The 13,349-nt window shown below is 33.2% G+C and overlaps 2 protein-coding genes across 4 annotated transcripts in view; one reads left to right on the forward strand and one right to left on the reverse strand.

Annotated features, from left to right (window-relative positions):
* Nucleotides 1-1,619: 1,619 nt before the first annotated feature.
* On the reverse strand, nt 1,620-2,897 carry LOC126975875 (nitric oxide synthase-interacting protein homolog). The gene is made up of 2 exons (XM_050823960.1): nt 2,090-2,897; nt 1,620-1,866 (listed from the first exon to the last, which is right to left on the reverse strand). The coding sequence occupies exons 1-2, from the start codon at nt 2,770-2,772 to the stop codon at nt 1,680-1,682; spliced, it is 870 nt and encodes a 289-aa protein (XP_050679917.1). The 5' UTR covers nt 2,773-2,897; the 3' UTR covers nt 1,620-1,679.
* Nucleotides 2,898-4,148: 1,251 nt separating this feature from the next.
* The window catches only part of LOC126975865 (1-acylglycerol-3-phosphate O-acyltransferase Pnpla3-like), a 38,616-nt gene continuing 29,415 nt past the window's right edge, over nt 4,149-13,349 (forward strand). Inside the window, exons 1-5 of one of the 3 annotated variants that reach the window (XM_050823941.1) lie at nt 4,191-4,293; nt 4,396-4,875; nt 10,590-10,822; nt 11,285-11,473; nt 13,066-13,229. In XM_050823941.1, coding sequence (XP_050679898.1) covers nt 4,716-4,875; nt 10,590-10,822; nt 11,285-11,473; nt 13,066-13,229 — 746 coding nt within the window. In that variant the 5' untranslated portion in view covers nt 4,191-4,293; nt 4,396-4,715. The other 2 variants (XM_050823943.1, XM_050823942.1) reach the window with 2 other exon arrangements.

A 13,349-nucleotide genomic window follows, 5' to 3' on the forward strand; every position in this document is an offset into this window, starting at 1 on the left:
ATCCACACTTTAGAGACCAACTTCAACGCAAAACTGGGCAAACGTAGCGGCGATAAGTTGATAGTGGGGCAAATTCGATAGCATCAATACAGCTTCCCAAGGACTACATCTCAAAATTAGCATGGACAAGACAAAGAGGTCCATGTCGCACCTACCCTTAACATTTGGGAATTGTTCTCGAAATTGTGGACGAGTACGTCCATTTGGACAAACAATTCCAGTTGGGCAGTCCAATTTCGCGAAAGCTTCAGTCGTCGAATACAACTCGGATGGGCAGCTTTCGGGAAGCTATATTCGGAAGGGAGAATATTTTACAATATTCTCATCTCAAATACCAAAGAGTCTCAAGACGAAGGTTTTTAACCAGCGTATATTATATTGACAGGGTTACATTTTCAAAGCTTATTTTTTAAGGTTCTAAACATTTCAGTGTAATTCTTTAAGTAATTCTTCTTAGTTTTTTAAATATGATACCAGATTCGTTCTCTGCACCCTCGAGAGCCTCATACGACATTCATATTGTTGAAATCATATTAATGCGCGGCGGCCATCTTGGATTTCATACATGATCCCAAATTCGTTCTCTGCAACCTCGGATATGATATCCTTTGTTGAAATCATAATTTTGCGCGGCGGCCATCTTGGATTTCAAAAATGAACCCAAATTCGTTCTCTGCACCCTCGAGATTCACGGATACGATATCCATATATTTGAAATCATAATTTTGCGCGGCAGCCAACATGGATTTCGAAAATGATCCGTATTCGTTCTCTGCACCCTCAAATACGATATCCGTATTGTTGAAATCATAATTTTGCGAGGCGGCCGTCTTGGATTTAAAAATGATCCCAAATTCGTTGTCTGCAACCTCGAGAACCTCAGATACGATAACCTTGTTGTTATCATAATTTTGCGCGGCGGCCATCTTGGCTTCAAAAATGATCCCAAACTCGTTCTCTGCACCCATAAGAACCTCCGATAATATAAATAATAGCTAGGCAACGGCGCCTTAATCATCTCGCTTTTTCGTTTCATCGAGTTTCAAATCACAATGATTCTAAAGAAGTTTCACTACAAAAATATCATGTTTAAGTGCAGATTCATTGTTTGGTAAATATGAATATCAAATATTTTTATTAAAAATCATTTATTAAACATCAAAAATTACCATCCTTTCAAAATAGGACTGCCTCAGACCTGTGAAGACAATTCTTTTAAATTTCATAACACGTTTGTTTGTAAATTTTCTGGGATCATATTTTAAAAGCATATACATCGCCCCATAAAAGACTTACTCACTTGACTTAACCAAGTAGTAGGCATAAGATTATGTTTGTTCCTCATTTTCCCATTATGATTGTCACAGTTTCTAGCAAATTCCTTAATATGCTTATGAACACGTAGAACATTAACAAGAATATATTGACAGGCAACAGACAAAATGTTTATTTCTTTAATTTTTTCTCTTAATGATTATGGCCTAGGTTATAAAATAGCCCATTTTTCATTCATTGGCATATTGAAATGCAAATATAAGTGTATGCAAAGAGATAAATTAGGGATTTACAAAACATAGGATGGGTTTTATTTGGTTAATGGTTATTAGAAATAAAAAATATTTTCTTATAAAATAATATATATCATTAATATAGTACAACACCTATAAATCCGAATTTTACTATGCTTGCAACACTGGCCTCTCATTCTTAGCCTCTAGATTTTGATTGGTTGATGCATATCCTGTACCTCCTCGCTGCAACACTATAATATCTTTTTCTTTTAATTTATCACCAGTTAGAGGGTGGAGCCAATCCTTTTTTATTATTTTCTTAATACATTCCATTGTTACCACATGACCAGTCGTTCTGAAAACAATCACTGAATGAAACTTTTTCAATCTACACTCAATAAGTACAGTTTGTCAGAAATATTAATGGATAATAATTAATACTATAAATATATTTCTACCTTATGATTAGACTGTTTACTTAGTGCATTAGCATGAACTAACCATGTTTACCCTAGTTTGTTATTATGAGGTTCACTTGCATGACAATAAATTTCAATGATGTAATAATGGCATAATACCTGATAACTGCACAAGGCACAGCATTACTTAGTATGTCATGTGTTACAGGACACATGTATCTGTTCTCCTTAGCAATGAGGGATTTCTTATCATCTGGGTCATTTACTAAAGTCCATTTAATTTCTATTAGATCTTTCATTTTCAATGGCTTTCCACTGATTGGACAGTAAATGGTTGGATCCGGCTTTTGCAATTTCGAAATCTTAGCGTCGGGTAGTTGTGATGGCACCCAGAAACTTGGCAACTCTTTATTTTTACCATTGGCAAGGTTAGAAACTGAACTAGTTGATGGTGCAGTGGCTGCTTTTGCTGTATTTGTTATATTCTTCTCCCTATTCATGAATTTAATTAAGTTAGCCTCTTTTTCAGCAGTTGCTAACTCCCTCTTCTCCTCTTCTTCCTTTTTTAGTTGTTTCTCGTATTTTTTCAGATTCCGTGTGTATTCATTTTTCTTTGCTATAATGTATTCCAGTATAGCTTCCTTGTCAAATAAATAACCATCCTTTGTCACTACTGGATACCTACAAGGTTGTAGAGTCAAATTACAGCAGTCGAAACTTTTTACTGAATCTTTTCCAACTCGCTCGCTTTGTGTACCATACCCAGACGCCGCAGCGTCTTTTTTCTTTTCGTGATATGTGTACACAGCACCGGCTGTGCAGTTTCTAGCATGACGAGTCATTTAAATATTATGTCGAAATATTAAAAATATATATTTTACGACAATAAATCCGAGAAAATAATATTAATTTCGTAATGTTAAAATATGTATTACAAACATCAACATTCTACTTTCACAAGTGTCAAATAAATACCATGGCAAGTAGTAAGTTATTATGACAATGACTTAATAATTTATAAACAGAAGCGTTCTGAGTTCAGAAATCAAGTCACCTAACTTGCTCGTTCACATCATGTTTAAAAATGTTTTACATTCGAATTATTATCAAAATTTGATGGTGAAACCCTGATGTTTATACGACAATTAGCATTTATTAAATTGTGAAGATTATTTTGATTTATAATCAGTAAGTGTGTCAGTAAGAAAATATTCCAAGATCGCGTAGCATATCATTCTTTCATATTCACATCCTTAGAATACAATATTCTAAGCTAACATCCTATTGCGATATATATCTAATTCATCATGGTGTGGATAATAATACAATTACTAGCTTTTTGTTACATATACACATACTTTATAACAGATATAAAGTAATAACTAATAAACAAACTATTTTTAATAATTAATATGCTGTAACACGAAAACTGTAAAAACATTGTATAACTAATGTAACTACAAAATAATGTTATTGCTTACAATGGCTAACAATTACTTACAATATTAGGCATGAATTTCTTTATAACTTCATAATTAAATTGGCTATTTTGAATAGAAAACATGAACAAATGAAAATCACCGAAAAGAGACAAACAGTGTCCTTTTCTTCTTTTTAGTAATGAGTATGTTTTCCTCTTAGCAAGGCACTACAGAGACATATTCTGGATCACATTCCTCCCGTATTCATCTGGAATCTCCTCCCAGGCAAATTTTAAAGCGTCAATCAGCTGCTGTTGGTTGGTCCCACACATGCTCGATTGGATTTAAATCCGGAATGTTAGCTGGCCATGGTAATACCTCATATGAGACTCCACTAGTACAGTTTGGGTAGGTAGAGCTGAGTGCACGAAAAAAAATTGACTATGAACTCGTTTGTAAAAAGCACCTTGCCCCAATGATCCTCTAGTTCAAATACTGACGATGATGGAGAATCTAAATCGGACTGCACATTGAACTCTGGTTAAACGAATCCAAATAACTCGTCGTATTGACATTCGCTGGTCTTCTTGCAATCGGTTACGGATAGTTTGGTGAGTGACAAGGGTACCCCTTGTCAGCCGAAGCTGATATTGTAACTTACTTGCCGTTTCTTTATGACAGTGGCTATAATCTTAAGGAATCTAAAAAAAGAATCTAAACGGACAAAGAGGATGTAAGTTTTTTCACGACTTTTTCAACTATCAAATGTCATGCATTGGCTTTCAAGTAATCTTATTTCTTAAATGTAAATAGTAAATACTAAATATAAATGAATAGCGTTATCAAATAGATTAATCTTTTGAGATTTGAGTAACTTATTAAACAATTAAACATAGACACATAAAAGTTAAAACTCAGTATGTAACGTCTTAAGTAAATGAGGTAATTTAAATAGCTGAAATGATACGAGTTAAAATAACATCTTTATTATCAGTGATCAATGAGAATACATCATTCACAATAATTATTATTGGTATTCCGTAGGTAGTTCGCACTCTCGCCTTTGTATTTCGCCCACTGTGAACTATCCACTGGGTACTTATTGCCTGCTGTTTATGCTTATCTTATTTACTCGTTATCATTAATCATTTTCATTAAATTGTTTTTGGATTATATCATAATAAACGAGTATTCGTTGAGTGACGGTCGTGCTTGTGCCTAGCCATATGTTCATAGTGAATTTCACTTGAGTGTTTTCTTGTTTGTGTTCATATTATTTAAACTTCCGATTTTGTTTACTATTAATTGGTGCCCGTGTTAATATTGGATAGGTGGATCACTTTGGATAGTGTTTCAGTATAATAATGAACTTATCGTTTGCTGGTTGTGGTTTTCTCGGAATATATCACGTTGGTGTTTCGGTGTGCCTGAAGAAATATGCTCCACAATTGTTGTTAGGCAAGATATCTGGCGCATCTTTTGGTGCAGTATCTGCTTGCTGTTTACTTTGTGACCTGCCTATAGGTAAAATTATTATTTTTGAATGTGCAACTAGTTGAGTAATACTAGAATTAAAAACGCAATAAATATAGCTTTATCAATACTGGTACTTTTGAACAAAATGGTTTTTTGTTTCTTGGTGATCTTATATAGCATAATAACATTCAATATTATTCAATGTTTAATATATATTACAAGAAACAAAACAAGACATGCGGTACTTAGGATTGGAAGTTTAAATAAAATAAAATAATTATTTGCTTGACAAATAACATCACAATATTCAATATATTATTAAAAGTATATGGGTATAAAAGCTAAATAATATTTATAATGATTGAATGTTAGAAAATTATTGGAGTGATTACTAGAATAACAACAGAAAATGTACGATTTGTGTCAGTTGGAGCATGTTTATTTCACCAAAAACTGTTTTGTAACAGCTGAAGAGCTGTACCTTACCATAAAAATTTAATTAATTAGTTCATTGAGCAATGCAAAGTCTGAGTAACCATTTTAACCAATTAATTGTAGAGATCCACATACTCACCATTAGAACTATTAATATAATAGTTGACGAGTGTTATATACCTTAAGTATTGAACTAAACTATAATAATCAAATAGATATAATTATTACCATAAAAACCACTAGTTATATCTACCCCTAAGTGCACCCCTTTTCAAGTATAGTTTATTTATATATTTATTAGATATATATATTATATTTATTTAGATAGTTACACCAACAACACATCATTATGTAATTAAAATTTTAGCAAGTACACAAGGGATAGTACAATATGACATGTGTAAACAACATTTACAATAGTCCAAAAAGAATAACAAAGTTGAACAATTAAACATAATAAAATTAAAAAATGAAGAGTAAAACAAAATTGATGATACAAAATTACTTAAATACATTACAATACAGTAATTTACTTGATAAAATATGTGTTAAAAACATATGTTGGGTTGTAAGTAAATAAGGGATTGCTTGTAACTAATTTTAGTAGGCTTCATAAGATACATAATAGCTTTAAGGGTAAATGTATACACTTCTACAATAAAGTCCCAGCCACTGTTCAGGCATTATCTATAAATAAATTTAAATGTTTTATAAAAAAAATGGCTCTGTCGTAAATCCTATTACTCCACTGCTGAATATCTAAATGATCGGACAGCCTGGGACTAGATTGTGATTATTTTATAGCGACTGTACAATATTGTATATTTTTATTGAAAAGAGCGCATAAAAAAAGAATGCTGGGAGAGTTTCTTGCGCCGCTTCTTCTCTCTCAGAGCGCCATTTGTTTCCGAAGCGGTAGTAGTATCTAGTAGTATAAGAAATAACATCAAAAAGAATTCTAAAGGAATCAATTTAGAGAAAATAAATGCCTTTTATGCCTTTTAAGTCTAGATACTAGATCCAGATGTAAAAAAAATCCTGTCATTCTTCCAATGTTGCAAGAGTGGGTGGTTGTGATAAAAACTTACACTTAGAAACTTACCATCAGATGACCTTTACACTTCATTGTACTTCTATTTAAAAAAAATAGACTATACTTTGGTAAAACAACATTATATGGATGCAGCTCTCTACTTTTACATTATGTTGTTACTTATTACTGCAAAAACATTTTGAGTAAATGACATTTGAATAAGTTTGTATTTCAGTTTGACCTCTTTATAATATTCAGTCTATCACTTACATGAGATAAAGATCGTAACTGTCATTGACTTTTCTGTCCCAATAATCTTATTGACAGTAACTCACCTTATCTGTACACACTGTCTGTCAATGGGACGATGTATAGCTTACCAGCGATAGAAGTTTGTATGGTAATTGCAATACACACATCCCAATATAAGGCGATTAGAATGACTTATCAGGTATATTGGGACAGCTTGAGATTATTGACATCTAGTTACTGACAGTAGAAGGTAATAATTTATCTCTATCTGTAGATAGTATACTGAAATATAAAACTACTTACAAGTTTGTAGTGAACATACTTTTTGAAAATATACTTTTATATCTAATATTTTGGAAACAGCAATAACAATACTAAGTATGATCAAACCATGAGTGATCTATATGTACCATTTTTACTTGATATAAGTTAATTTACTGGAGATCTCGTGAAATAAACACTATATGTACAAAATATTTTTATTGGTTTCCATATATTATTTTGTACTTGTAAAAATTTCATGAAGTTATGTATCTTATTTATCTATCTTATTTTGTTTTATCTGTACAGTTTTATTTTAAACAGATTATTGTATACAATAATAAATTAATTGAAATAATGTTATCTTGTACTTAGTTATAAAAATGTGTAAATAAAACAGAAAAATTTAAAGGTATTGAAATAGACCACTTAAACAGGATCTATTTTGTATGTGGTGTTATTATCTATGTGTTTTTTCGATTTTGCCATTTCATGTAGCTTCAATATTTTCCGAGAAATAAAATTATAATGTAGGCTTTTAAATTCACATCTCAAATTTAGATTTATATGGATTGTGTTTAAGGCTAGTTACCCTTTTAAACAACATGAAGGACATGCAGAGCATATAGTGTTTGAACAGTTATAATAATAAATTTTATTATTGTAAATAATAAAAACAAATAGCTTAGGTACCCAGCATACTAGTGTTGTTAAGGACAATCATGTCCACACATTTATGACTTATTTTAATTTTTATTTATATTGATAGTTACACCAACAACATATCATTATAAAATTAAAATTTTAGCAAGTACACAAGGGATAGTACAATATGACATGTCTTTACAGGTGTAAACAACATTTGCAATAGTGCGAAAAGAGTAACAAAGTTGAACAATTAAAATTAAAGAAATGAAGAGTTAAACAAAAATGATTATATTAAATGACTTAAAACTATTACTACTTTAAAAAAAGAGATTTATAAAATTTATAACTATACAACAATACATTAGTTTATTTCTTATATTTAACTTACATAACTAAGATCTTAATCTTTTAATGCAGTCGGTTTTAAATTTATTGATATTAGTCATATGAAAAATATCTATATTACCATTTTTTGCAGTGACATCGTTATAAGAGCTCATAATTCTGTTTAAGGGGGCGTTTTTACCTATATTAGATCTGCTGATTGTTGGGCTGAAAATATTTTTAACAGGGAATCTTGGTCTATTTCTAGGGACTGTAAGATTTACATTTATAAGACATTCTGGGGATATGATTCTACCATGTATAATTTTATGTAAAGTAGACACATCAGTTATTTTTCGTCTTATCTCCAACGAATTCATATTGAAATGGTCCAGTCTTGGTTTATAGTTTGCACGATAAGGGCAGGTTTTGTCTTTAGAAGCTAGAAAGCGAGTGAAATTACGTTGAATACGCTCTAATCTATCAATATGGACATTATATGGGGGATTCCAAACCGGTGAAACGTATTCAAGTGCACTTCGTACCAATGCATTGTAAAGACACACAATTGCAAATGGATTTCTGAAATCTTTGCAAGTACGCTTAATAAAACCCAGAATTTTCCAAGACTTAAGTATGATGCTATCATTATGATTTATAAAATTTAGTTTTTTTGTCTAGAACTATACCAAGATCACGAACTGATGACGCCTGTTCCAAAGGAACATTATTAACGACGCAAGATGATACAGTCTCAGTTCTATTTCGAGTGATCTTGATATGTATACATTTTTTCGGATTTAGTATCATTTTGTTTACATTACACCAGTTGCAAATATTGTCCAGGTCAGTTTGAAGAAGTCTTATGTCATTCTGAGACTTAATTTCTTTATAAATTTTTAAGTCGTCTGCGAACATAGAACATTTACTAGATGTTATTTGATCCAAAATATAATTTATAAAAGCGTGAGGAACGCCTGATTTAGGAAAAAAGGTATGTGAAGTGTAACCATTTGCAGTGACCCCCTGCCTTCTGTCTTTTAAATAAGATTGTAACAAATTTAATAGTTTACCATAAATCCCATAGAATTTTAATTTTGAAAGAAGTATTTCATGGTTCACTTTATCAAAAGCGCTGGAAAAATCTGTGTATATGCAATCAATCTCAGCTTTGTTGTCTACGCCCTATTGTTGTTGTTGTTGATCCGTTACATAACCAAGAAGGTTACTTAGAGTTGACCTGCGTCTACGGAAACCATGCTGTCCATTCGACATAACGTTCTCCAGATGTCTGGTTAAAATTGGACAAATATTTTTTTCGAATATCTTAGGAAATATGCTTAAAATTGATACGGGCCTATAATTTTTTGATATTACATTTATCACCTTTTTTGTGTAATCCAATAACATAATAAGGTATAAGGCAGGAAAATTACCAGAAATATAAGAAAATAACTTTTGTTTTTTTTGTGTTATTTCAATGACTATTTTTTCTATCAGTACACTGTCATAGAAGCTATTCAGTGGACCACTACTTTCACCGTTTTTTTTATAAAAGCCGGAGGAGCGAAGGGTAGGCAGCCCTCTCCCGCTAAATCTAGGCATTTGTAGCCGTACAACCAGAGTGACTGAGGCTGGATTCGTCCAAAAATAAGAAGCTGCATAGGTCACCATGCATGTCCGTGCCTAGTTACGCAAGGGCGGAGGGACTGCCCTTTAAGCAGCGTCGGAGACGCACAGTCTCGCTTTAGTCTCAAAATTTGTTGTAGATGATCATTGTTCAAAGGAAATCTTCGTTCGTAACTTAAGATAACATCAAATTAAAAAAGTTCAATAAAAATAAAACCCTTCCCCGTCCTCCACCCCTCAACCCTTAATTCAGGATGCGAATTTCTAATGCAGATAATAAATACATATGAGATGCACTCTCACGACAATTTTAATAAGCCTTAACATGGCAAGGATAACATAATATGGCTTCATTATGACGCCGAAAATGCGGGTACGTCGCCAGATCAGTATGATAGTATCATTTCATTCCTTCACTAAACTTCACTTAAGATCCCTTAACTATCACTTATCCCCGTTGAATACCTGGCTACTTAATTATCATAGAGAATCCTCTGTGCCATTTTTTGTTCTTGTTCATCAATTTTATTTTACCTATAAAATATCTTTCTGTAGGCATTTGCTTAGTTGGTTATTAAAAACAACAAATTTGCTCTGTGTGCCTATAAACTTTTTCATGGACTTCATCATTTGTTATTACAAATGTGTCTCACCTAAAATAATTTATTTCCAAATTTATTAGTTATTCTGATGTAACAAATATATTAAGTACACATAAATGTATATAAACATATAAACACGAATTACAAACCTTTTTCCAAGGTGGGTCGATTAATTTAACTGAACTGTAGATTATTCATTGGTTTCCACTTTCTATACAGGGTGTTAAGAAATCGTGCACTATATCTTAAGGCGTATATTTTTATAAAGTAGTGAGAACTTATACTAATTGATTCTTAGGAAATAAGCACATTAAAAAAAAGTGAAAAAAAGAGTCACAACTTACCCAATTATAAAAGTTTGGACAGCTCTGCCAGCGGTCATTTTTATTTTTCCCCACCCACACACCCATTTCATTCCCTTACCTGCAAAGGGTGTGTGGGCGGCGACAAACAACGAAAATTTTGAATTAAGACACTTTAATTCACTATTGTAACACCAAATGTAACACTGTGTAGACAAATAACATTCAATAATATTATACTAAATACTTATAATTTATTGATTTGAATTGTTTTAGGAGAGATCACAAGTGATGTCTTGAGGATAGTTGGTGAAGCGAGGGCAGGGTCCCTGGGGCCTTTCAGTCCCTCGTTCAACATACAAAATGTACTCTTAGCTGGAATGGAAAAGCATCTGCCGCTAGACGCACATAAAATTGTCAGTGGCAGATTACATATATCACTCACAAGGGTATACGACGGCAAGAACATTATTGTATCGGAATTTGCAACTAGAGAAGATTTGTTGCAGGTAAGATATATTTATGTAACGACGCAAATATGTATTTTATATCCACCACAATATTATTATGTTCAATTAAAAACACATATTTATAAACAATATTTAAAACACTTCTATAACATATCTGAATAAATAGTTAGCAAAAGTTGTCAGTTGACCAAGATTTATCGACAAACATAGTTTTTAAATTGCATGTACACATTATGAAAAATTCATTCTTATCGTTTACGGTAACTGTCAAAAGAAGCTTAAATCCATTAAATACTCCAAGTTTATTCAAAAGTATGCACAACTAGATTCGAAAAAAAAATCACTAAGGTCTTTAAACCAAAGCAATGGTTTTCTCTCGGCTAGGTTTACCACTATAAAGAAATTAACATTTACTATTATGTATATATTAATAAGTATGATAAATAGTAATAAAGAGTTTTCTTTTTTGTGTTGGAGTTTAATGCAATTTATAATGTACAGGCTCTCCTCGCGACATGTTTTGTGCCGGTATTCTCCGGCATGTTGCCTCCCCGCTTCCACGGTATTCGGTACATGGATGGCGGCTTCAGCGACAACCTGCCCGTCCTGGATGAGAACACGATAACGGTCAGCCCGTTCTGTGGCGAGAGCGATATCTGCCCCAGGGATCTTAGCTCGCAATTGTTTCACGTGAGTATTAATTTAGTAGGCATAACTGTTCCTAGTTTATTGAAGATTAGGACCACTATACGGGTCATCTGACGTTAAGTGATCACCGCAGCCCAATTTTTCTTGTAAATTCACAGGAACGTTGCTGGACTCTTAGAAAGGTGTAAGAAAATGAAGATTCTACTCAATATCTAATGTTTCGTATCGAATTAACAGGACCGAAAATTGTTATGTCATAATTGTTCAGATTCTGTGAAAATGCATAATAAAGGGGCTTGGGGCAATTGTAGTGCCGCTCAGAATTTTTGGGTCTTTGAATCCTGAGCCGCACTGTATTGTAATGTGCAGGGCGTATCAATTACCATCAGCTTACGTCCTTGTCTCGTCCCTTGTCATTGAAAAACATTTAGTATATTACTTACTTGTGTCATTTTCAAACTTGTATGTAATGATCCCATTGCTGTGGAATTTTTGGGATAAAAGCGACTAATAGTTTTAGCAGCCCTCTCTTAATGTTAACTTAAGACACTGCTTAAAGAATTGTGAAAAGACCGAAACAGGTGTAAATCTGTCTTTATAGCGTATGCATTAACACCTTCAAGCTAAACTCTTTTAGTTTTTGGTCAGTGGCTGAAGAATTTTGTGGTTTTCCGCGTTACATGATGAAAGACACACCTTTTCTATTGACCAATTCCGCTTTCTCCCAACTTCTTGCTTTATTCTCATCAGTAAGTAATAGTAAAGATTTAAATTGATGGTGCTGTCCTGCGGTAAAAACTCATAATTAACAATACCCTTTCAATCCCACTATAATACACACAGCATTAACTTATTGCGAGTTAACCTGGGTTTTGCCATAGTCTCTGTTACCTGACAGACCTTTGACCAAGAAATTTTCGGACGTTCTTGTCGTACGTGACTCACTTTTTCAATTCTTCTACTCAATCATTCACTTTGTCAGGCTGGTCGTGGCCAGTAAGATAATGCGACATTAGTCGTCGTTGGTCTTCTTTCTACTTTTGGCGGTTTATAGTATTGCAGGAGCAATTCATCACATTTCTGTGGGTCACTGCTTTGATTAAATCCGTCCATCGCGTGGGTCCTTCCAGCATCTCGCTCTTTTCCCCTCCACCAGGTCCTGCGCTACCAACCGCTCAATCGATCCTTCATTTCTGGAGATGTGGCCAAAGTTAATTTCAGCTTCCATTGCGTCTCTATAAAAAATCGCAAATGTCCCTAACATGGTTCACTAAATTTATTTCAGCTCGTGTGGTATCCTAATATCGAGCTTTTTTGTGTACCTAGCTTTTTACAAATGGGCCAAAACTGTTTTGTTGTTAATTCCCAGTTCATCACCTGTGTCGTAACTACATTTTAAATATTTTCAAAAGTGGTGTCAATTTTAAACGTAACAGGGTGACCAGAGTTAGGTGAATCTATGACATCAGAATTCATTAGACACGCGTTATCTACGTCTCAATTTTTTCGCGGATTTGTTGCATTTTGTCCTTGTTTCTATAAATATTTTGAAATGTATCAAATTATATTAATTCGCACTCATTGTGATAGAAACAAAAACATATAGCTGGACATTATACTAAAATTTTAAATAGGTGAACCTGGCAAACACCAGCATAGAGCTATCCAAGCAGAACATGAACCGTTTTGCCCGAATCTTGTTCCCGCCGAAGCCCGAAGTACTTAGCAACATGTGCAAGCAGGGCTTCGATGATGCGCTGAGATTTCTCCACCGAAACAATATGATTACCTGCACAAGGTGAGAACTAATATTTTACACTTTTATTTTCATATGTTAGGAAGTCAAGTGAGACGAGCAAGACGTTCTGATGCTTAGTTATACGCCCTGCGGCCTGTACAATACAATGAGCTCAGGATT

The sequence above is a fragment of the Leptidea sinapis genome, chromosome 38 (assembly GCF_905404315.1).
Source record: "Leptidea sinapis chromosome 38, ilLepSina1.1, whole genome shotgun sequence".
NCBI classification, from domain to species: Eukaryota; Metazoa; Arthropoda; class Insecta; order Lepidoptera; family Pieridae; genus Leptidea; species Leptidea sinapis.

What these genes read in the sequence shown, in the direction of transcription:
- LOC126975875 (XM_050823960.1), bottom strand. Translation starts at nt 2,772, where the DNA reads ATGACTCGTCATGCTAGAAACTGCACAGCCGGTGCTGTGTACACATAT. An exon ending in GTGCCTTGTGCAGTTATCAG is followed by an intron (nt 1,867 to 2,089) that starts GTATTATGCCAT and finishes GATTGTTTTCAG; the next exon opens with AACGACTGGTCATGTGGTAA.